Here is a 26165-nt window from a genome sequence, read left to right as displayed (position 1 = left end):
AGAGGGGGTCTGTAGTTCCTTGGGCCCCCTTATTTTTCAACTGGGCATTAATCTTCCTTAATCTCTTTCTAGTAACCAGGAAACAGAAAACATAGATTGTCCATTATGAGAGGACTTCTCGAAGAAGAGAGGAAAGCACCCTAGAAGACAGGCTTCTCTAAAGCCCTTGGGGTAGCTTACCACCTTACCTGAGTCCTGGGGCTGAATTGGCAAGAGCTTTTGTTAAGGGTCTTGATTCCCATCCGGGTCTGTCTCCTGCAACATCTGGATGGAATCCTATTGTGCTGCATAGGCTGGCTGTCAATGTGCCCTCCTCTTGCCCAGTTTCCCAAGAGTTGTGGTTACAAGTATGTGCCACCACACCTGGCGCGTTCTATTCTCTTCTGGATGAGTGACTTGGCGTCTTTGGTCCCAATCTGGTGCAGAGAGAATGAGATGATAATAGTAACAGGAAAGCCATGCATCTCTCCATCCGGGGAAACTGGGGGGTGGGAGAGAGCTTCTGTGTGCTGCTCGTGCAGACGGAAGGCCTGCCCTTACAGAGCTCATGGTCTATTCAGAGAGGAAGATGCTACGGATACCAAGTCAAGAGAAAAGGGAGACCGCAAAGGAAGGGTAGGAAGAGGGGCCAGCAGGAACTGAAATCTGAGAGATTTTATGGAAGATACCAAGAAAGGGAGGGAGCAATAACTGTAGGAATAAATCTGCACATGTCTGCAAGAACAGGATTCCAAGTAGAGGGGATGATGGGTACTGGAACCTCTAAGGGTGAACTGCTCTTCATTGATTGTCCTGCACATCTGCCAAGTAAGTGCCTGTTGTACGCAGGTCCTCTCACACCAGTACTGTGCCTTTGTGATGTACACCAAAGAGGTCTTTGCCACTGGGCAGTTATACTACATTCCAGTAACTGCTTAGTGACTAGCTAGAGGTATTCTAGGAGATGCGGGAAAGACCATGGCAATGGGGACTTTGATAGCAGAAAGGCCACATACTGTTGTGTGACCTTGCTCACAGTGTTGAGCCACCGAGTCCCCATACCCTTGGCACAAAGCCCTAGAAGTCTCCAGGAGAACGGTATTCATTTCCTAAAGGGGTGTCCCTGCCTTAACCATCTTTCACCGCCCTGTGTTTGGCTGCCATACCCACAGATTGCCCCGAGTTATGCCGGATCTGCTCATCAGAATGGACCTGCCTGGCTTGTCAGGAAGGCCTGACGATCGTGAATGAGGTCTGCACAGCGCCCAGGGAGTGCGCAGCTGTCGAGTACTGGGATGAGGGCACTCACAGGTGCCAGCCGTGTCACAGGAAGTGCTCCCGCTGCTCGGGGCCTGCTGAGGACCAGTGCTATGCCTGCCCTAGAGAGACTCTTCTTCTCAGTGAGTTACACCACCCGCCCAGGCCGGCCATGCCGTCTCTCTCGGTGGGGCATGATGCCTGATGCCCCGTGGCCGTTAACTTCTTCCTGTCCTTTGCTTATTTTTCTTTATGTTTCTTTCATGTTTCTTAAACCTACAGAAAACAGACAAGATGGGATGGTCCAAGGAACACACTGCCCTTTGCCCACTTCACCCACTGCTAACCTTCATCTTCCCCATCCCCATGCCCTTGCTAATCCACAATCTACCTTCACTTCGAAACACTGAAGGGGAAGCTAGACACGTTTGAGTCCCTTTCCCCGTGAACATTTTGCTCTATGTTTCCTAGCACAGGGACAATCCCTTTCATTACACGGGACATTGTCAGCACTAATAAATTTGCATTGACACAGTGAGTGATGGCTGAGCGGTGTAGAGCACTTGTTCTTGCAGAAGACTCAGGTCTGGTTCCCAGTGTCCGCAGTGACTCACAATCATTGAAACTCCACTGCCAGGGGATCTGATGCCCTCTTCTGACTTCTGTAGGTTCGGGCACAAATAATGTACCTATACTAATATGCAGACAAAACAGTAATACACATAAAACAAATAAGTCTAGAATGTTTTAACTCTACTGTTCATGATAAATGGTCCCAGCTCCCTTTAAAACAGGGCTCGGGATAAGGTCTACATGCATTTGCCTTTCAGATCTTGTAGCCTCCTTCATCTGGGACACAATTTGCTTTTATGCTATTTTATGCTGTGGACCCTCCTCATGACTAGATGGTGGGTGTACTTTCTCAGGCAAAAGAGGTAGCTTGTATCCTCTGAGAGCCATGTCTGGAGTAGTGTGAGATCCACCTGCCCCTCGTCAGTGGTATTCATGTAGATCATCTCCTCGAGATGATTCCATTTCTCCACTGACTCCCCGGTACTGAGTGGTCTGTGCACAGACACCTTGAACATGCAACTGTCCCACTCTTTCTCATAGTTGCCTCTGGATTCAGTATTTGCTGATGAAGTCATCGTTTTGACTAGGTGTGATAGCACATGCCTCTAATCCCAGTACTGGAGAGGCTGAGACAGGAGAATCTCAAGTTCAAAGCCACTATGGGCTACACATAGCAAGACCCTGTATCCAAAAAGTGGAAAAGCAGGACATAGTGGCCTATGCCTGTAATCCCATCATGTGGGAGGTGAAGTCAGGAAGACAAGGAGTTTAAGAGTAGCCTGAGCTTTATAGGAAGTTTGAGGACAGCCTATATAAGACACTGTCTCAAAAACAGGCAATCAATTAATCAATGAGTTAATTTATTAAAAAGAGGTGAATGCATGGAAGCCCACAAAATATCGGCATTGTTTTCCCAGTCAGTAGACTAGACCTCCGAGGGAAATAATCACAGTAAAAATAGGTGACCAGCTTCCTGCTCTTGGTGAGAGAGCATCAGGAAGGCCATGCTGGCCCCTCTCAATAGATGACCCTTGGAAACACCAGTCTTTTTTGCCTATTTTAGGTCGGTGAACTTCCTTTCTCAAAGTTATTCCTCTTAAAAATAGCCCTCTAAGTGGATCTCTCACACCATCTCACCCACTGGGACATTCTCTTCCAGTCACGGCCAATCTAGCATCACCTTAGATATCTTCTTGCAGAAAGGAAGACATTCATTTAGAGAAGGTCTTCCCTTAATCTGGGGATGTAAATGGATTAGGGTTACATCTTGATACAGAGGCTGCCCTCAAAGACTGGACACGGGATTTACCCTGGCCTGATCCCCTCACACTCTCTCCTTCCTGCCCCATACCACCAGAAAACAAGAGAGCTTTGGGAAGACTGTGATAGACTAATTATGCTCTCCTTGAAGATGTCACGCCTTAATCTCTTAGTCCTTCAATTATATATTTCATACGGTAAAGGAGGCTGTGTAGCTGGGCTTAATGAAAGATCTTGGCAGAGAGATATTATTCTGGTTTTAACAGATGAGACCAATGTAATCACGAGAGTCTGATAAGAACAGAATTGATTGGAGGTATATGTTGATGAAATCAGAGGGACAGGGAGGATATTACCCTCAGAAGAGAAGGATCTCCTGAGCTCATGAGCACAGACACCCTCTAAAAGCAAACAAGGGGAAACCAGACACCCCACAGCCTCTAAAAGGAATGTAGCTCTGTACACGCATTTTAGATTTCTGGCCTCTGGAGTAGTGAGATGATCCATTTCTGTTTTAAAGCCACAAAGTATAGGTGGAATTTTCTGTCTAGACTGTCAGTCAGCTCTGTCCCACCAACCGCTCCGCGAATAACCACACAGAGACTTATTATTAATTATAAATTCTCAGCCAATAGCTCAAGCTTAAATTAACTCATTTCCATTAACCTATGTCCTTCCCCAAGGCTCATTTACCTTATCTATGTACTTCCTATGTTGCTTCTTTAAGTCTGGCTCAAGACTCCTCCAGCTCTGCCCCCCCCTTCTTCCCAGCATCCCCTCTGCCCTCAGTTCTCCAAATCCTCTATGGCTAATTTTGGTCAGATAGTAGTTAGCGCTGCCCTCTGACTAAAACAAACTTGATTGTCAGTCTCAGGAGCATCAGAATGCAATCAAAACATCACACAACAACAAATTTCATGGTCAGTGTTATAGCAACAGTAGAAAACGAAAGCAGAGGTACCCAACCCCCCTCAGTGGCCATAGCCCCAGCCTGCACTTCCCGTTCTGCCTGCCGTGGCCTGTCCATGCTGACCTCTATCTTCACTGATATCAATCAGCCCACGGGACCTCATCTCTCCTTTCATGTGATACCTCCTTGCCCAAAGAAAGGATTGTGGGAGCCACAGGTCAGGCTTTCTGTCAAGACGGATTCTTTTCCTTCTTCAACAGACACAACCTGTGTTAAAAGCTGCCCAGAAGGCTACCACGCTGACAAGGACAGCGGCCGGTGTGTGCCCTGCCACAACTCCTGCAGGACCTGTGAAGGACCCCACAGCATGCAATGCCACTCCTGCCGACCTGGCTGGTTCCAGCTGGGCAAAGAGTGCTTGCTGCAATGTAGGGACGGGTAAGGACCTTCTCGTTCTGTAGCCACTCCAGGTGGCAAGCCATTTGCCAATGAAGAGAGGAGGGCTCAGAACACACAGAGCCATGGTAAAGCCTCCCTGCCTGTAGGGAACAAATATGAGCCAGACCATAGTAAAGGACAAGAAAAGAGAGAAACTGTATCCTAGTGAGAGAACTCACTAAATCAGGTGGTCCTGTCTCCTCGGGGCCTGGCCTCAATGACAATCCATAGATACACGTAGTCTCAATGCAGAGCGGTTCCTCCCCCCTCAGAATGACCCAACATGCATTAGTAGCGGTTCTTTTTCTTCAGTTTTAGGGTCTTGTGTGATTCGGGGATAATATGCAAAACCTAAGCAGTGCAGCTGGGACACTGATCGTACAGGGGGAGCAATTCAGGTACCATCGCCATTTACACGCGTGGATTCTGCATCCTGCCAGACCTCCACAAATAGCCAGCTCCACAATGCACAGTCTTGATGCTAATATGAAATGCTGATATAAAAGCAGCTTGTGAATAAGAGCTTGATTGTTTTCCTGCTAAGAACAACTGTTGGTGTGTATATTAGGTCTGGCTACAAGCACTCTGGGAAGAAGGCTCGGTGGGGCCTCAGGATTCCACACACCCCCAAATACACACACGCTTTCCCAATTAGTAATCCAGGGCCCAGAGAGGTTCCAGACCCAAATCGAAGGACCTTCCCCGAATGATTTCACCCCAATGGGTAGCTTTCTTCAGCCCTAAGTGATATCTGCATGTTTCATGTATTTGGGTGCTGTGTATTGGCTCATGTTCCTGCATATCTCATTTGTTCCCACATAGTCCACACAGGTTGGGTAAGAGCACCTTGTATGTCTGGATACGTTGAGTTAAAGCCCATGCTTTATACTTCAAAGGCTTATCCTTGTCCTGGCATCTTCTCATGGAAAAGTTCCTGGAAGCAAAACATCTCTTATTTTTCATGTGTGCCACCTCACATGCAGTCCAGAGGCACTTCTTCAGATCTGGGGCAAGAACTAGCCATATGCATTAATGTGGCCTGGTCCTGCCAGCAAGGATCATGGAGATGGGGCAAGAACTAGCCATATGCATTAATGTGGCCTGGTCCTGCCAGCAAGGATCATGGAGATGGGGCAAGAACTAGCCATAGGCATTAATGTGGCCTGGTCCTGCCAGCAAGGATCATGGAGATGGGGCAAGAACTAGCCATAGGCATTAATGTGGCCTGGTCCTGCCAGCAAGGATCATGGAGATGCAGACGTGAGCCACACCACCACTGTCTGTGTCCTTACCCTCTCAATCTGATCCAGAGGGTATCTGCTCCCCTTCAGCAGGCACTGCTGTGTTCGACTGGGGGTTGGCAGATAAGCCTTTTCACACCATCTCCTGTTTGACCCTAAGCAAATTCTCTAAATGTCCTAAGCCATGTGTTTCAGATCTATGCTATTTGGAGTGGCAATATAAATTCAGAAAGTGTGCCGTGAGAAGTAATTTAAAAACCCACAACTAATACAAACATACACTGTTTAGAGAGTTCTAGTCTCTAGAATAACAACTTTCTCGAGTCTAATCGCAGTGCTAGTAATAGCCCCGTGTTACAAATGAGGAATATGAGGCCCAGAGATATTAAGTGACCCACCCAAGGGCACACAGCTCATTAGGTGGTACTGCTGGGAACCGAAACCACACTTGTTCCAGAGCCTACATCCCAACCACCACAGTGGTCTCTTGTTTTCATGTTCAATGGGATGAAGTGTTTCTGAAGTCACTAGGGCATCATCAGGCACACAGCAGAGCTTATCGAATGGCTGTTAGTGTTAGCATATTGACTCTCCAAAAATCTTCTCAAATGGCTTCACATTTATTTTATAAAGACAAACATCAATCATGTGACCTTGTATTTAAAAAATTTTAAATTGAAAAATTGGAAGATATATTAAGGTGGTACATTTTAAATTGCCTTTTGAGCTGGATGTAGTGGTACATGCTTGCGGTCATTGCCACAGTCCCACCACAGCCTGGGATCGGGTCCTGGGGTGGGGAAGGGGTGTATGTGAGAAAAAAATGATGTCCAACCACCAGATGAGTTTCACACAAGTAGCCAGCGCTGAATAGCTCTAGCCATTTTTATTTATATATAAAAAGCAATCATGTTAGAATACTAGCAGACAAGTTTTTTCCACCCTTCAACGTTAACCTTCAGCAAAAACAAATATGTCAAAAAAAATTTTTTTCCCAACTTTTACATCAAAGTATCTTTAAACCAGAAACAACACTTACCATTTTGCTAGCTTGATCAAACATTGAGCAGGTTACATTCTGTCTTTACAAAACTAAAAGGTGATTGATATAGACACACATTTTCAAGAACAATCTTGTTCAAAACATATTTACAGAAACAGGTTACTCTGCCCCTATTCTGTAAACACTGAATAGGGACAGCTCCCAGGGTCTGAAGTGACACCTGGCATCCCCAGACAAGAAAGTCAAGAATTATCAACTCCCCAAGAATTTTAGGGGAAAATATTCAAGAAAAAATGGGGTTTCCAGAAATGATCACTTCTGTCCCATTGACAAAATGATACTATAACCACCAAGAGAATCACTACCATTACGACGGAGAAGAGGGCATGCAGGTCACAAGGTTCTAGCAGTACTCTGCACTGTCCCAAAGTCCACTGCTTCTGGCTGAGTGAGACTGTCCCCATGGACTTTTGCCTCATCTGGAGACCTGTTAGACAAGCATACATACACTGGTCCAAAATAGTCCTCATGACTATTTTGACAAGTCACAACATTTGAAAGGCTGAGGCAAGATATTTGCTATGCATTTGAGGAGTGCTACAAGAGTTAAAATCCAGTCTGACTATACATGGGAGATTCAGTATATTCAGAAGGATGGTGGTGGTGATGATGATGATGGCAATGATGATGGCGATGATGGTGATGACAATGACAATAATAATGACTATGACGATGATAATGATGACAATAATGATGACGATGCTGATGACGATGACAATGATGATGGCGATGATGGTGATGACAATGATGATGATGGTGGTGATGATGATGGCAATGATGATGACGATGATGATGATGATGATAATGATGACAATGATAATGACTATGATGATGATAATGACGACGACAACGATGATGATGATGATAAAATGAAAACAAAGCTCCTCCATCCAGAGTGTGCCTCAGCAAAGGTTAAAGTTAAATCTGGAGATGTCAAAGGAAGAACAGGGAGTGACGATGATGGCAGAGAACTGTTGAGCCACCATTGCGTGTGGCTTTGGCCTTATCATAGGTGCTTCCAGCTCCATGTTGACACACAGCTGGGGGTTAGAATGTTATAACATTCAGTGCACAGAGGAGGGAACCCACACTCACTAGGTTCGTTGGAGTTTTGGCAATTATTCCATGAGGAAGGTTGAGTGAAGAGACGGAAGAGGCCAGGCCAGTGAGTAAACCCTGTGTGACACAGCCCTTAGCCCAAGCAGAGTCCATTCAGCCCTCCACATCCTCAGCATCCATACTTGATTAGGGACTGGAAATATTTTTTAAAAAAAATGTATCTCTTACTGAACACATGCTTTTTCTTGTCATTATTTCTGAGCCAACGTAGCATACCAACTATTCCCATAGCATGTTTACCGCACTGAGAGAGCCATTTAGACATGGCTAAAGGCAGAGTTAATGTGCAGACACTATGACTGTGACATTTTATACACAGAAATTGTGCACACATGGGTTTTAGTGTCCACCTGCCAATCCCCTGAGACACTGAGGAATCTGTGTATATCTCTGCTCCTCTCTTGGTTTCAGATATTATGGAGAAAGCACCAGTGGTCGTTGTGAGAAGTGTGACAAGAGCTGCAAGGCATGCCGGGGCCCGCGGCCCACAGACTGCCAGGCTTGCGATGCACATTTCTTTCTCCTGCGCTCCAAGGGACAGTGTCACCGCACCTGCCCAGAGCACTACTACGCAGACCAACAGGCGCAGACCTGTGAGAGGTGCCACCCAACGTGTGACAAATGTAACGGTGAGCATATGCCTGTGTTTTGCATATAAAAATGGAAATTTAAGAGGGTTTCCTTCCTGTGTGGCCCCTCTCTGCCTCTTACCGTGTTGGCGCCATTTCCCAAACTTTTCCTCCAGCCTCTCCAGCATTGGCACACTCTCTCCAATCTCAGTTTCTACAACATCTTTGCTGCCTTTTAGGTTTCCTGTCTGTCAAGGCTGACACAGGGACCCCTGCTCTATTTCTGCTCCTGACTTCCTTCTCCACCAGTATGACCCCATCACTGTGAAAAATCCCTGAGAAAAATAGTCAAAGGGGAGAAGGGCTTGTTCTGGCTGCGGAGGCTTTGGTCTGCAGTGAGCTTTCTCTGTCGCTGAGGGCCTGTGACGAGGCAGAACATCTTGGCAGCAGGATCATGCTGGACGCAGAGAAGGTCAGCTTCTAGCAGATGAAAGTGGAGACGAGGAAGGGTAAGGGAAGCAGGCACACTTCTAGGGCAAGCCCACGTGCCCTGCTTCCTCCCACTGACCCTACTTTGCACCATCTCCCAAGAAAGCCATTAAATTGTGACTCCATCACAAGATCCATCCACTGACGAAGTCAAGATCTAATTGCCTCTCCAGAGTCTATCTTCCCCCCAGGACAGGAGTCTGCCAGTGCAGACATTTCATATTCAAACTGTAACACCACTGAAAACACCTGTCTAAGAAAACATGTTATGTTTATCTGTTTAAAAACTTAAGACATCTGCCTCGCTGAGTGATGGCGGTGCACGCCTTTAATCCTAGCACTCAGGAGGCAGAGGTAGGCAGATCTCTGTGAGTTTGAGGATAACCTGGTCTACAGAGTGAGTTACAGGACAGGCTCCAAGGCTATGTAGAAACCCTATCTCAAAAAAAAAAAAGACTTCTTCCTCAAGCTTTCCCAAGCTCCAGTGTTATTTTTCTGATGTCTGCTCATTCCAGAGACCTTTCCTAAGTATCCCTCATATTGGATGTCCTTCTGGATTCTTACTATCCTCATTACTTGCCCAGAATCCTCAAATGACCCAGACTGTTGCCAAGACAATGTGTTGCTAACCACAAAATGATAGGTGGGTCCCATTGCTTAGGATAACACCCTCATAATTCATTGACCATGGAGAAGCTATCTGGTGCTTACATAGAACATTTACTCCTGTGTCCTAGCGTCTTTAGTGTAGGTAAGTACTTGCAAGCTACCAAAAGAGAAATGTAAACACCAACCCAGTCACAAAACCTTTGATCTACAATCCGTCCCACCTGCAAGATATGTTAAGGCAATGTGGCCCAGAACTTGTGGGAGTAGCCAGCCAATGTCTGATTTAACTTAAGGCCCTCTCTATGAGACTCTTCTTGGGTGACCAAGAACCAGATACTAGATATCACAGAGACCTTGAGGATAGCCTAAATAACTAGTCTTTAAAATAAAATGGTTATAAAAATCTTTCCCTATTCAAATCCCCTTAACTTCAGTCTTAACTCTTATCCCACATATTCTAGAGCCAAGAACCGAGTCTAGGGGTTCTGTGTGTTCGTGCACATCTTTGGTTTTCTTTCAGTGTGCATGTGTGAGCATGCGTGTGTGTGCGTGAGCATGTGTGTGTGTGTGTGTGTATGTGTGTGTGTGTAGATGAGGCAGACTTAACCTCACAACCCTCCTACCTTAGCCTCCCTAGAGCCGGAATTATAAGCGATTGCCACCATATCGGGCCATTACCATCAGTGTCTTGATCCATTTGCATCTACTTCTTCCCAAGTGGTTTTCATGACTCTATTCCTCCGAGCATCAGGTTTCTTGCTGAGTATCTCCCATGAGATATCCATCAGGCACCCCAAACCTCACTCCATCCTCAGACCACATTTTCCCGTTTCTTCTCTTGATGAAAGGCTCCAGTATGCCCTCTGTTGCCTGACACAATAACCGGCATTAACCTTTTCTCCGTCTCCCTGTGTGTCTCTGGGTCCTGTGGCATCTTAAACAGCTCCCAATGTCAGCTCCTCTCTCTAAGTCATTAGTGTCACTGTCTTGGTTTTGGACTCTCATAGTCTGTTGCTTAAATTACCAATTAGGACCAGTCGGCTAAGTGGTCTTCTCGTCCCCAGTGTGAGCCACGTCATGGCCATCCGATCCTCCAAGCTGTCTGATTGATCTTACACAGTGGATATAGCCCTATGCTGATTTTCAGTCTACCATTTGATATCTGCATATGAGGCTCTTCCCCATGGCCTGCCCTCACTTTCGCCCTCATCCCTCACTACCTCTTCCTCCATCTTCCAATCCAAGCACAGTGACTTACTGCAAATCTGAGCCAATCTCAGTCTCTCTCCAAAAACCTCCTTCAGCCTGCTCTGCCAGGTCTGCGTTCTGCTCCGTTACCCTGGGTATGTTTTCTCTAAGGCCTTTCCCAGCCTCCCATCCGGGGTTCTCTTACAAGTCTGTGTATCCATTCATCTATTTATTTACTTAGCAAATATCATCCAGCTCGGTGGCCCAGCCAATGTCCATACAATTATGAACAAAGCAGACCAGGTCCCTGGAAGCCAGGTTGGTTTGCTTGGTGTAATTTTCATTCTTAGTTTTGTTTTTTGGAAACTGTTATTATGATTTTTAAAAAAAGACCAAAACAACAACAACAATAACAAACAACAAGAGCTGGTTCTAGCTCACAATCCCAGGTTGCAGTTCATCATCATAGCAGAGAAGTCAAAGAAGCAATAACTTAAAACACCCAGTCACATCCACACACAAGTGTGATAAAAATGAGATGTCGGCATATGACTGTATTGTCATTTGCTAAGTCAGAGAGCACCAGTTTCTACCCATTAGTGCTGCTCAGCGGGCCAGTAGCAGGTACTTAGCTTCTAATTAAGACTAGGCAACCATCATCCGGTAAGTTAATGTCTCTTAACCTAGGCGCACCAGAGCCGAGCACCAGCCATAGCAGAACATTTGTGTGTGGACTGGAGATATCATTTATGATGTCACAGGACAGTGTAAGAAATCTTTATTTCTCCACTGGCCTGGAGATTTCCTTCTAAATTAAGGATTAACAGCTTTGAGCATTCCCTGTCCAAGTTCTGATAGCAACACAGGATCCCCAAAGCAGGATTCATGGGTGACTGGCAGGACTGGGCAGATCTGGAGAAAGCCCATATGATCTGTTCTCCTCTGTCTTCCTGCTTAAGGTGTGGGCCCTGGAACTCACACAGCTCTCATTTCCTTCTGGCCTCGGCGTTCAGCATCCTCTACTGACCTATCTCTACATGCTATACACACCTCCTTTGCTAGACGGTGACTCTTGCACTCACTCTGGTTTTGTAACACACAGATCATTAAATTTTGGCATCCCCACCTTAGGCTATAAAATGAATAGGAAAAAAGGTGTAAATTTTTCTGAGGCCTTAACTGTCATACTAAGAAATTAAGATATAGAGGGGAAAAATCTAGAAAAATTGGGCAGTCTAAATCCGCAGTGAGACCATCCACCTTTGATTGTCCAGTAATTTTGGTTGTTAGAAAGAAAACTTTCTGATGAGCGTGGCGGTGCACACCTGTAAATCCAGCACTTAGAAGACTGAGACAGGAGGATTATGAAAGTTTGAAGTCAGCTTGGGCTACTCAGTGAAAAGGAAGAAGGGTGGGAAGGGAAGGGAGGGGAGCGGAAAGGAAGGGAGAGGAGGGGAGAGATGAATAACATTCTGAAGCTCTGGGAGTCAGGGAGGGGATGCTTCACACACTTCCCTAATCTAAACCACTGGGTGTGGCTGCGGCCACCACCAGAGTTCCTTTGTCCCTTAACACACTTCCCTTCTACTTTATCCTCATACAGTTGTAAGCCCTGCCCTTTCCTATGCTGCCTCTTTCCTGCACAGCCTCTCTCACAGAAGCACCACAGGGCCACCCAGCAGGAGTGGGATTTGTCAGGCTGACTTGAGGGGGGTGAAAATAGGGGAGGTCAGGGTGAGGAAAAGCAGATGGTACGTCATTCTGAATTTTAAGGACATGTCAAAAGGTCTGTCTTTCCAGCCTCGAAGCTCCTTAGAAATAGTAATAGGCACAGGCTCTTAACCTTGGAAAACAAAACAAGAAAACAAAAACAAACACTCTGGAAATTAACCCTCTGTGAAAGATCCCGCATGCCTGGATGTGCAGCAAAGCAGGACACGGAATGAAGTCACTGATTTCCACCAAGGCTGACACACACCGCTGAATCCTGCCATCTGGACTTCAGCCAGATGGGGAAGGGCACAGTCCACAGGTCAGACACAGGGGGAGGAATGGCAGCCTGCCGCACAGCAGGGAGCTGTGGACATAATAATCCATATTTCAAACTATCTAGCAAAGGGAGTTCGGGATCCTCAAGGAAACCACATTTGATGTGATAGGAGGAGGAATAAAGACTTCATAATCATTCCTTCCTGGTGCTGCAGATGGATCCCAGGGCTCTCCTTGAGTATGCTGGGCAGGGGTCTACCACAGGCGACACCCGGCCCCTCGGGTTTCAGAAGCATCCCACAAGACTTCTCATTTTCGAAAGATCTTTTGCTGTGACACACAACTGCCCTCAAATTCTCCGTGTCCAGACAGAGTCTCGTGGAAAAGACTCACTTTGCCTTGTAGACACTTATTATATCTTCAGTCACCTGTCTGCTTCAATTAACTTGACATTTTCCTTACTCTCAAGTGTTCTGACATCAAGACAGAGGTTAGAATCTGAAATCTATCTCATAATATGATTCTTCCCCCCCCCCCTCTCTTTCAGGAAAGGGGGTATGGAATTGCTTGTCCTGTGTATGGAGCTACCACCTTCTGGGAGGAATGTGTGCCTCGGACTGTCCTGTAGGGGAATACAGAGATGGAGAGGTACTGAACCCTTGGGTTGGTGTATGCACCCTCACCTCCACCCCACCCTTATGGAGCTCAATTCCTACATGTCATTCTGAGAAGTGAAACCATCTAAATTCCTACACTCACCACAGCCTAGGTTTAACACTGTACCACCTCATTCGTTCATAAAGTAGTCAAGCTACCAACTTACAGCTTCCACTTGAACTTCATAGGAACTGCAAGGATCTAACGTGGCTTGGGCCCCGGTGTGGTTCTGGGTGACCACAGGAAGCTCAGTCCCCTGTTACATCAAAGTCTCCCTGCTTCCTAAGCAGTCTTGGGAACACAGGAGGAAGCTCGCTGGCCCCCTCTTTGCTTTCCTCCCTATCTTACAATGAGGCCAGGGTAAGGACCCTTTCCGGGAGCCACAGATTTCCTGACTTCTCTTCTTGATTGTGTTTCTAAATTTGCGACCATAAGAAAATACATCAATGGTGAAATCAAAACAAATCAGCATATACATACATACATATATATGTATATACTCGCTTTGAATTCTGATAGCATACTTCAGTTCACAGAGGCAGGCTCAGAGAAATCAAACAGTTCACTAACTACCACATGGCTAGAAAGGAAGAGAGGGAGAAGGGAGCTCTGAAGATTTGACAATAACAGCTGAAAACAATCAGCAGCCAAAATGCATCAAGATACTTCAAGAAAAGCAATTTTCATTTCTTTTTCTTTTCTTTTTATATATTTCTTTTCAGGGGTGCCTGACACTTGCTCCACCACTGAGCACCCAACTTTCTGTTTCCCCACATCTTCCATGTAACTGAAGTTACAGATAAACAATAGGAAGGGATCTTCTGGGCCGGTGAGATGGCGTAGTAGGTAAAAGTGCTTGCTGCGTGTGCAACTTGAATGCAGTCCTCAGATCCCGTGGTGCAGGGAGAGAAGCAGCTCCTCAGAGTTGTCCTTGGGCCTCCACATGCACGCCTGGTTATATATGCACCTACATACACACACGCACGCTCGTGCATGCACGCACACACAAAATAATAATAATTTTTAAGGTCAAGTGTCTTTCTCTAATTCATATTTCTAGCACCAGACAAGGAAAGAGTTGTTGCCAAGGACTTTGAACTCTTTTCCAGTGAGTTTTAATTATCTTCGTTATAACCACTAATTATATTCTAAGTCTAGGAACCACAAGAATCCAGGAACCACAGAAGGTGAATAAGTAACTAATATAAAAAAGTAAAAGCCACAGAAAACCATAGCACTAATTTGATAAAAATCAGAAGTTTAATCCCAACATTCAGGAGACTGAGGGCCAAAGCGGGAGATCATGAGTTTGAAGTCAGCCCGGGTTACATAACAACAAGAGGAACAGAACTGTACATAGCACACAAAAGTAAAAAGGATAGAAATGTATGTATCATCTATGTGTTGATAACAGAATGCGGGAGGCTGGGAACTGCATCAATTTGGAGAACATCAAAAGGGACCGCTGCCATTCTCCTGTGCTCCTGACAATGCCAAGGGAGGATGATGACTTCAGCTTTAACAGAGCTAGATTTTGAGAAGGAATTAGGAACTGACTCATGTCTGGAATATCACTTTTGCAATGTGGAGTAGTGTGGGAATGTATAGTCTGCCAAGGGGTATGGCAAAGGTCAGACACAACTTGTCCTTGACTTTTGCTGTCTTTGAGGTAGGACTGCTCTTCCAGAGAACCCAGGTTCGATTCCCAGCACCCACATGACAGCTCACAACTGTCTATAACTCCAGTTCCAGAGTATCCGACACCCTCACATAGACACACATGCAGACAAAACACCATTGCACATAAAAATAGATAGTTTTTTTAGCAGCCATTCCCCCTTACACACACATTCACATTCTTCCCTATTCACAGAGACAAGAGGGACTAGCCACGGAGAACTCCAGTTCCTGCTTACCACCTCTGCTCTCAAAAACATTCTCTTCGCTGTTCTTACCAGGGAGAAAACTTTAGCTGCAAAAAATGCCATGAGAGCTGCATAGAGTGCAAGGGACCCGGAGCCAAGAACTGCACTGTGTGCTCAACCGGCCTGCTGCTGAACATGGACGACAGCCGCTGCCTCCGCTGCTGCAACGCTTCCCACCCCCTCGGCTCCCAGGACTGCTGTGACTGCCAGAGTACCACAGGTGAGGGCTAGGGGACACAGCACACAGAGAAATGGGGTGTCCTCATGGGAGCGGAGTGAGAGGAGTATGGCTAGTACATGAAGTGCCTGGTGGGTGCCTACTGTTCTTGAAACCTCCTGGTTCACAAGTTCGGTTTGTTCCTCACTGCAACAAATATCCAATGAAAGCTATTAAAAGGAGGGTTTATGCTGGCTCGTGGTTTCGGAGATCACTTGGCTCTGTTGTTTCTAGGCAACGGTAAGCCTCAGCATCACAGTCGACAGCATGTGGCAGAGCATCACAGCTCACCTCATGACAGTGAGGAAGCAGAGACTGTTGAGAAAATATGTCTTTCCAGGGTATGCCCCTGTTGTTGTTGGTATCTTACTCTTTGGTCTTTACTCTTTTGGGCTCTTTTGTTCTTTTACCTTTTCGAGGGGCCCTCCATCCAGTTCCCAAATAAATACATAAGGGCTTATTATTACTTATAAATGCCCAGCCTTAGCTTAACTTGTATCTTGCCAACTTTTCTTAACTTTAAATTAACCTGACTACCTTTTGCCTCTGGGTTTTTTTTTTCTTTTCTTATTTCTGTATATCTTACTTTACTCTTATTCCACAGCTGGCCTCAGTGTCCTCCATTCCTTGTTCCTTCTTCCTCTCCTCCCAGATTTTTTTCCTCCCATTTATTCTCTCTGCCTGCCCGCCTCCATCTATCCTCACTATTGACTGTTCTGCTCTTTATTAGACCATCGGGCTATAGACAGGCACAGTAACACAGCTTCACGGAGTTAAACAAATGCAATATAAACAAGCAGACCTTAAAATAATATTCTACATCATGCCCCCAGGAACCCATATCTACCTAAAACCCAACACCAAGGTCCCCAACCTCCAAATAATGTCCATCATATTACGTATCCATCAACAGAATCCACATTAAATAGATCAACCCCTTAGGACCTGTCACTCCCCAGAAGTTCATCATCTAGTAGCCAAGCCCCAAGACTTTGGAGGAAATATTTCAGGCTCAAAATTATAATCAAACAGACACTGTATTATCAACAAAAAGACAGAGGCCCAAGGGTTGGATTAACATGCACACGTCCACAGCAATGGTATGAGGGCAGGTCATCTAGAGCCAGGCTTGGTGCTGTGTACATGAACCTGAGTGCTTCGGACAGAGAGGAAGACCAGAGTTGGGGGCCACTCTCAGCAAAACATGCAGTCTGAGGTCATAGGGGGCTTCCTCAGCTTTCTGAGACTGGACTTCATCTTTAAAAAAATCACAAACATGCAAGCACACACACATGCACACCCCAGATGCTCATCTGGGATTTGAACAAAGCCCCAAAGCCCACATTCTTTTTACATCTTTGCTGTCCCCAGCTTGACTAAGTCTAGATCTGACCTTTATAAATGCAGTTTGCTCCTTTTTATCTTTGTTCCTGAGGGAAAGGGGAAAGGAATTGCTTATCTTGATAACACTGAAAAATCAATCTGAGCCATTTTGTTAGAGCATTTTAGAAATGGACTATCACTGAAAACTAAGAATAGATGAAACAGCTTGACCAATTCCAAGCCTTTAATTGTCCTCCAACTTTCAACCCCATTGTGTATATTAAAACTTACAAAGATCCTAGGGTCTGGAGATGGTTCAGGGGTTAAGAGCTGCCATATGACTGCTTACAATGTGTGCGACTCTAGCTTCAGGAGATCCAGTGCCCTCTTCTGGTCTACCAAGGCAACAGTCACACATGGAGTGCACATATATGCATGCTGGCAAAACACTCATGCATTCAAGCACCAGGCAAGAGTTTTACCACTGAACCACCAATGCAAAGCCACTCATGCACATAAAAATAAAAATGAATACATCTTTTAAAAAAAAAAGTTAAAGATTCTGAACGGAGTGATCCCTTCTAAGTGAAAACCACATTCTTAAAACTAATTCTCTCCTCCAGAAATAGACCATTTCCTTGGGATTCAGAGGTGTCATGCCTACCCAAACCAGTGTATGTTGTTTTGTCCTGTGCGTTCATAAGTAAAGAAAACCTGAGACCCATAACCAATACCAGCCTCGTGTCCTATTCCGTTCTGTTTTAGCCTTTTACTTAGTTTCCAGGTATCACCGTTCCAAGAATTAACCATTTCCTTCCTCAGTTGCCCACCAAGAGCAGCTGGTGTCCCCAGATCCTCATCTCCATGCCCCTCAGGATCTGATGCTGGGCCCTCAGCTGAGAGCCTCAGCCCTCATTACATCAATGTTTTTAAATGAAACCAGAAAAACAAGAACCTCTTGGGTGTAGTTTCTGAAATGTCAGTTCCAAGAAACAACTCAATAGATTTCCTGGTTGCTAAGAGGCTCTTAAAGAGTTATCTGGGGCAACCCTACCAAAAGAAGTACAAATCCTCTTGGACTAAGGATACAACTCCATGGCGGAAAGTTACCATAGTATGTGTGTGGAGAGAAATAACAAGCCCAGAGAGCCGAGCTTACTTATATCTTTATTTCTGAGACAGCTTCCCCCTGAAGAGAGAGAGCAAATGGTAGAGAAACCAAATGGTAGAGGCTAGCCCTGACCCAGCACCCGAAGACTAAGAATAGTAAGATGTGAGTGCATTTGGCACCCTGAAAAGAAAACAACCTCCAAAGGTCCATTGTAGATTCTCCTGCCTCAGGAGCTGCGAGCCACAGCAGATCACTTCTCTGTCCCTTTAGTGTGTTTGTATTTCCCCAGGAGCTGCGAGTCACAGACAGATCACTTCTCTGTCCCTTCAGTGTGTTTATACTTCCTGCAGGGGAAAAGTCTGTGCTAACCCAATACAATAACAATAATACTATTATTTAGAGCAAACATTTTTGCTTGATGGGCAAAATTCTGTTAGAATAAAATAGAAATTAAACACCAACAAAATAAAAGAGTGTGTGTGCATATATGTGTACATGCATGCATGTGTGTGATATGTGTGTGCATATGTGTGTATTGCGTGCGTATGTGTCTCACAGGGGCCACTCAGTCACAGGAGTCCTTGCAAGGTCCTTGTGGAGGGACAGACGAACTTGAAAAGGGAGTAAGGCGGGGAGGAGGAAGCATCTATTGTGTGTAAAAATTTGCACATCCAACCGATAGATACCTATTCCTCTAGCTGTTTCATACTTTCTTTGCCTTACTGTATGGTAGATTAAAAAGAAAAGGTAATAAGATTAGATAAGCAGCTCAAGTTGTACTGCCCGAATGAATGAATATAAAACAAGAAAAATCAGCCAAGGCTGAAGTTATGCCATACACTGTTTTGGTTCTTTGACATCCTCAGGGAAGCCTTGAAACAGCCGCTTATAAAGAAGAAAGGGAAGGGCTCCAGAATCCAAGAATTCCAATTATGCTATGAATCCCTTGCCATTTAAAATGGCAGTCAGGATTCTAAGATGATAAAGTATTCCTTTTCTTGCTCAGGGAGTGCCATGGGTATCCAAGGAAACCAAACATACAGTCAGAGAATTTGCCTCCAGAATTCCACCTGGAGTTGAGGTTAATGGGTTGGAATGTCCGCTTATTACACAAGCCAGTTCTTGTTTATGACAAACAAGTTGGCCTAATTTCCAAGGTCACACATGACTAAGAGTCAGTGGGGTTTATAAAGTATGCTTCACTGGTCGAAGGTAGGACAGTCATGTGGGACCAGTCTAAAGAATGGTTAGGATGGCGTCTCCATCTTAGGAATCAGAGTTATGGTTTAGCAGTAGCTAAAGCAGAAAACACACATACACACACACTTCTCAGAAATGAAAAAAATCACTGAGAAGGTTGGACCCTCAGAGATTGGTCCATGAGAAATAGAAATCTAGAATTCCTTTTGGATCTTAAAGTTACCAGAGCATCAGCTGGTTTTATTAGATATGGACTGGGACTCTCGTGGGGAACACACGTTTTTGTAGAGTGGTGTGACTCCTAAGAAAACGAAAAAAAAAAAAAAAACAATGATTCGACCATTTTAGGCGTAAAAAAAAAATGGAGGGGCAGTTGTTTACTTCTGAATCTGATTTTCCCACTTCTGTTTCTTCTTTTCTCCCTCGCTGCTGCCTCTGGGGCGGCCTCCCATCAGAAAAGTGCATCCTTCCAGCCAGCGAGGCTGCACCCTTGGAGCGCGCCAAGATGGCTTTGCTGGTGGCCTCGGGTGTTATGCTGCTGCTGCTGTTGGGGACCGCTGTGCTTGTGTGGCGGAAGTCTCGAAGCCAACCTGTGGCAAAGGGGCGCTACGAAAAGTTGGTGGAACCCACCGTGTCGTACTCCTCCTACAGACGCAGCTATATTGAGGAGGACCAGGTGATTGAGTACAGGGACAGGGACTATGATGAAGATGATGAGGATGACATCGTCTACATGGGCCAAGATGGCACTGTCTACCGGAAGTTCAAGTACGGGCTGCTGGACGAGGAAGAAGATGATGAGTTGGAGTATGACGATGAGAGCTATTCCTACCAGTAATCAAAGCCTAGTGGTCCCCACGGCTTTCAGCCCTGCTGGGAGATACCGTCATGTTGACTGAGGTTCGAGTGTTTGTGCTTTGTCCTAACTTTGTTTCCAACCTGAGTAAACATAGCTGCTGGAGTCTAGTGGGGAGACGGAGTAACAGAGAGTTCTTGGGTTGGGTGGGAGGTCTCTTTCTTTTTGATTGTGTTTAAGAAGAAAATTTGTAAAGATCAGGAAAATGGGGGCTTGTAATTTCTTTCACAGTACCTCCAGGGGAGCCGAAAAGACCATCTCTCCTGCCAATGCTCAGGACCCAGATAAAATGAAAGGATTGGTGTGGCCTCATAGCTGAGAGAGCTCATACTCACTGAGCTCTGGCTCCTTTGTAGAAGCCCAGAACCATACCGACCACTGGCAAAGGAAGTTTAGGTAGAGGGCAGGCAGTATCAAGTCCACAAGGACTTAGGTAGAGGGCAGGCAGTATCAAGTCCACAAGGAAAGAAATTGTTTCCAAGCATCGCACCCTGGTAATTTTCTAAGGATCTTTTTGATAGGAAGTAATAAAAGAACATGGTAATGGCAACTTAGCACAAAATACCATCATTTCATCCACTCTAAAAAAAATTGAAAGATGTTAGCTGCTAAATCAGTGCACAGCTTTCACTAATGAGTCATCTAAAAAGCCTGGACTATCCTTAAGAAAAGCTGGGGTAGAGTCTACCATTTACAAACTTTCCGACACAGTGCTCACTGGCTGCAGGCAAGCTGCAAGCATCTGCCCAGCTCTCTTCAGTCCCGTGACTTTTTGTTTCTGGGTCTCCAAAACTTTTCTTGCACTCTGGTCAAGGTGTTCTTAGATTATGTAGTTGTGGGCACTTTCTGCAGATGAGAATTCCCAGGGTGAGAGCTGACTGCAGAAAGGCGTGGGCAGAGCCTCATGGAGCTCCTTGTGGCAGGCAACGCTGTGTGCGGAACACCAAAAGTGCACCGTGAGAGGGTGAGAGTCTAATAAGAACCGCACGCTTACCATGGACCAGGTTCCAACTTTGTACTTAACAACTCTACCAGATGATGCCATCCACCCCTTGTTTTTATAGGAAATCTGAGGCTTCCAAAAGGCTAAGCTATTAGTTCAAAGTCACAGACAGATGATCAAAATTCAAGAAATAAGAATGACCTTGAAGCATTATTCTTAATAACTGTGCTCCACTGGCAGTGTGAAAACAAACATCCTAAACATAATAAAACTAGGTCTATTATTTTATTCTATGACAGTTATCCCACACACTATAGTAACATATGTGGATGTAAGTATGGGAAATCCCTGTGCTTGTGTTTCTTTAGAGAAAAGCCCTCAGGACAGAGACCACTAAACAGTCTCTCCCAACAACCAGGTTTCTCCCCAGGGTTTTTGAGTGGAAAAAAAAACCTCTATTGTTATTGTGCAAACTACCGTGGGAACATGCTTGGAATCAGTAAAATATTAATGAGTAAACTGGGCTCCAGCAAAACTTTATTTAGGGACACTTACTATCTGAATTTCAGACCATTGTCACATATGAAGTAACATCCTTTTGATGGCCGTTTAAAAACATGGTAACTCTGAAGTCTAGCTTCAGACTCTTCAGGCTCCGTGAGTACCACATACACATAGGATCCAGTTCCCAATTTTTGTTCATTTAAAATGATCTCTTCCAAATTCATTTGATTACCATCGTATCAGTGGAAGAATTCATCATTTCTTGCTGTGTAATTCCAGAGTTCAACTATAGAAACAAGTCATTTATATTTATGTATCATTCATATTCCTTGAGAATGTAGAAACAGACTGATCTGCTCTCAAGTAGCCTTAAATTTTTTCCAAGAAAAATATGTGTTTGCGATAATGTACACTCTTATAAGACGACTTGAAATACTAAGAAAAAAAATGGTGTTGTTACTCTTTATGATCCACAAGAAAAGGAACCTTGTGCCTGTGTGTGATGAAGACTGGATGCTTACCCAGTCCCTGTCTGTGTACTCATGATACGTTCTTCTCAAACTTCCTTTGAATTCTGTCTAACAACTGCCTTAATGGATAAATATGTGGTTGAAAAACAGTTCTCGGTTTTCTGCTTCCAAGAAATTTGAAAATGTTAAGACTGAAAATTCACCAGGAGACTGGGTAAAAGTCCAGAAGATTCTGGCTCCCTGAAAGGAATTTTAATTGGAAACAAAATGAAATCAAGAACAGATTATTCTACAGAGACTTGCTTATTAGCAAACTGTTTCAGGGCATTTTGTGTACATAGTATTATGCTGTACCAAGTAATAGATGCACAACAGTAGGCATTCCCGGTTGTGTCTATTTTAATCCATCTCCGCCAAACGCTGAACAAGTTTTACCATTGATGAATTTCCTCCCGAACAGATCAGTCCAGCCCATCTTTCGGCTCCATTACTACAGTCTTGTCCCTGTTATTACTGAATTTCAATCTCTATTTTTTTTCTCACTCTGGCTAGCAAAAGTCATTTGCAAGTAGAATGCTGATGTGGGCTATAATTTCAGCACTCGGGGAACTGAAAACAGAGAAATAGAGCATCAGATCAGCGAGAAAGGGAGACAGAGACAGAGTCAGAGAAACCCCAGGAGAGATGATTCGGGATAAAAGCTCCTGTGCAGGCCTGACCAGGGTGGATGGAGAAAATGCCTCCTGGAAGTTGTCTCTGACCCACACATGCACACACTCAGGCAGTAGTAAAAGAGCAGCCTAAAGCTAGGCACAGCTGTTCGCATTGGTGATTCCAGCACTTGGGATGGTGAGGCGGGAGGACCGCCTTCAGAGAGAAGCCAGCTTGGGCTGCAGTGTTTCCCAACAGTGCAGACCAGATCTCAGCAAGTCAAACATGTCACTTCCAGAGTTACTCACAAGGTCTCCTGGAGGCTGCCAGTTTCTCCTAACTATTGTGAAACACGTTTAGCTTCTTGGCACATGGTGCTCACCTGTCTTAAGACTTCCTGGTCCCTCCCTGCTCCCAGCTTCCTCATTTATATTCCCACAGCACCAAATCGCTTCTAGTCTTTTGCAATACCGTGCTGTTTCTCATACCCTTCAGCATGTGTTGCTCACTCTGTGTGAGAGAGTCAGAAGAAAAGTTCCTGACAATCCTTTAAAATGGGGTCCTCTTGTCACCCAGCCTAAGGCGTCTTCTTTGGTTACCTTCTCATCTTCCTTCTGCGTAGACACTCTGTATATGTAGTTTCTTCATGTTATTTGGTGATCCTCTTTACTTGCCTGTATGTACTCAAAATTTGGTACTATTTCAGACCGTTACTGTTCCCTTCCCTGAATATAGCACACAGTGTTTAGAACTTCCCGAGGGGATGGGGGGCTCATGGCCAAGCATAGTTTAATTCCAGTACACAGGTGGCTGAGGCAGGAGGATCACCGTGAGTTTGAGTGGCCAAACTGGATAACAATAGTAAGTTCCTGCATAGACTACAGATTGAGACACTGTTTAAAAAATAAAAGCAAACAAACAATACAACAACTTAAAGACATTGTTAAGGTAAAACCTAGTTCTTAATCCAAAGGGAATAAGAAATAATTGTATCATGAGCCAAATATGAGTGACCATGGCCCAGTGATAGGGACTTAGGTTCCCTAGAGCCATGTGTCCTGCCAGAAAAGTGGTAATACGCACTTTTATAGTCAGAGAACATAGAGCAAGCATAAGCTAAAATGCATTTTCCCAAGGTGGCGATGGGGACACAGGGTGGGGAGGTCCCAGCGAAGCGGAGGAACTGCTTCAGAAGCTATCTGTGACATGGTTAGTTTGCGAGCTGGTGAAAGTTAGCTCTCTGCTATAAAATACAAAGGTTTCATCTGATATTCAAAAGGAACTCTTGGTCAGCTGCAGAGTGGGTGATAAAGGACCAAAGTCCGAGATGTAAGTTTGCCTCTCAGTCCACACTACTACAACCCTTCACGGTCAGGAAGTGGCCATCAGTCTCCAGCGTCGTCAGCACAGCCACTTTTTTAGGCAACATTCATTCATAAACTGGTTGGTTTCTTTTTTGTTAGTACACTCGTGTCAGGCAGCTCACAACCACCTCTGACCTCCAGCTCCAGAGGATCTGATGCCTCTCACCTATCCCAGCAGCTGCACGCACATGAACAAACCTAAGCACACACACAATTAAAGATAAAGGTAAACCCTCACTATTTACCAAATGTGAAGTCAGAAGTTACATCCCATGGGGATGAGTATCTGCTATTAGGAATACCTGGAGCTGGAGAACGAAAGTTCTCAAAACACACTTGTGACACACTCAGAGTCATGGCCTACTTAAATTCACACACACAAAAAGAAGCTTCTTTGGTGTACTACTTAGCTACAGAGCCAAATTTATACACCACCAGTTTGAATAAATCATAGTGGTTGAAAGTCATGGTCTGTTTAAATTTACACAAAAAAGAAGCTTCTTTGGTGTACTACCTAGCTACAGAACCAAATTTATATGTCACCAGTTTAAATAAAATATAGTGTTGGCTTTACATTTAGAGCATAACTGGACTATGTTTGAGAAGAAAGTACAAGAATCCCATTGATGTACACTTGGTGTGACTAAGTCTTTCGTGGTGACCACACATCAACAGGACAAGATAATTTCCCAAGGTGCTCTGGGAATGAGTGAATAAGAAGAAACGCTGGAAATTCAAATGATGTTTCCTTGCACTGTTTTAAACACGGGCAACAAAGATAAAGAGCCACATGGCTGTAATTTCATGAAGCCGGCTCCTCACAGATAGGCGCTGGGACTGCTCCATTCATACCGACAGCCCTGGGGTTATAGAAGGCTGGCCACTTACAACCATACACCCTTAACATCTTAAAGAAATTAAACGGAAATGAACTTATTTACAGTTTGGCCAAACCTGGGAGAGAAGGACTCTGAGTTTCTCTCTTTGTAGAGCAGGCTGACTGTTTTGTGGAAATGATAAGACAAAAGCCAAGAATAAACGCGCTATTGAGTTTTCAGAGCTGTGTGCAATCTCTGCCTAACACCAAGGCTTCCGCTCTTCCCTCTACCTAGTGAGGGATTCCTAGGGGAATCTGAGTTCTTCGGTCATTGTTCAATAGCTTGATAGCGGAAGGAAGAGCAGCCTACTTCCCTCCTTCTGCATGACATAGAACACGTGCAGTTTTTTACGTTACTTTTTCTGTTTAATAAAATGTTTATTTAGGATGTTAACACCAGGTAGGCCATGCAAGAGCCCAGTTTTAAAAACAAACAAACAAACAAACAAACAAAAACCTAAAAAGAGTGTAAGGAATGACAATTGGTGTTGCCAATTAAAAAGATTGCCAATCATTTTATCACCAAAAGCGCAAATGAAAATATTTGAATCTGACATGGTTGCAGTGACCCTTCGAATTTGTGACTGAAAGTAACAAGTAGTCATTTGTATCCCATTCCTCAGAGAAGCAGAGTGCTCATCCAAACAGCCATCACCCCCCCCCCCACACACACCCACTCTCAGTATGCAGAAGGCAGGAGGCTCAGAACCTCCGGGTGTGGTGGGCTCTTCACACCTTCTGGACAAACTCAAGCTGCCACATCTCGGCAGGGATGAAGGGTGAGTGTTTGGTGAGCATCAGCTGACAGTGTTTCCACTGGGAACCTGATGTGTTGATAATGAAAACTCTAGGCCTTGCCAGCCACTCTCGCGGACCTGAAGTGTGGTGTTTTGACATCTGGGGAAGGATTTTCAGGGCAATGAGGACTGATTTGAGCAAAAACACCAAATGGAACATGGTGTCTCAGATTTCAGACAAACACAACTCATCTTTTGGTAAAAAATGAAATAAATAGCATGGCAATTTGACAGATGTTTGAATCACCTACCAAGTGTTGAGTATAATTTCATTGTAGACACAAAGAAGCAACCATCTCAACAAATTTTCAAAAAATAAAAAAGGTTTGTACTTATTCTATACAAAACTTTCACTTTTGGAACTGCCCCAATTCATCTACACATTGAATTTATTAACACAGCATTAATTTTCTTTGTATTAAAAAAAAGACTCTTTGTACATAGTAATACAAAGCTAAGGCAGGATGCAGTGGACAGAGCCTCCTGGTCCCTTCCTCTGCATCCCCACAGAGAGCGGCTGCAACAGGAGCCACCTCTGCCCCCCCCCTCACTGAGCATCCATGCTCTCGCTGTGGTGAGAATCCTG

At 44.8% G+C, this 26165-nt stretch overlaps 1 protein-coding gene across 1 annotated transcript in view; it reads left to right on the top strand.

The window, feature by feature from the left end:
* Nucleotides 1-22162, top strand: part of Pcsk5 (proprotein convertase subtilisin/kexin type 5) — a 421783-nt gene extending 399621 nt beyond the window's left edge. Inside the window, exons 33-38 of the mRNA XM_075973653.1 lie at nt 1152-1379; nt 4240-4417; nt 8252-8469; nt 13232-13332; nt 15300-15486; nt 19573-22162. Coding sequence (XP_075829768.1) covers nt 1152-1379; nt 4240-4417; nt 8252-8469; nt 13232-13332; nt 15300-15486; nt 19573-19955 — 1295 coding nt within the window. The 3' untranslated portion in view covers nt 19956-22162. The remainder of the gene's footprint in view (nt 1-1151; nt 1380-4239; nt 4418-8251; nt 8470-13231; nt 13333-15299; nt 15487-19572) is intronic.
* The last annotated feature ends 4003 nt before the right edge of the window (nt 22163-26165 follow it).

The sequence above is a fragment of the Microtus pennsylvanicus genome, chromosome 5, assembly GCF_037038515.1.
Source record: "Microtus pennsylvanicus isolate mMicPen1 chromosome 5, mMicPen1.hap1, whole genome shotgun sequence".
Lineage (NCBI taxonomy): Eukaryota > Metazoa > Chordata > Mammalia > Rodentia > Cricetidae > Microtus > Microtus pennsylvanicus.
The sequence above is the reverse complement of the archived record's forward strand: the minus strand, read 5'-3'. Positions and strand labels throughout refer to the sequence as shown.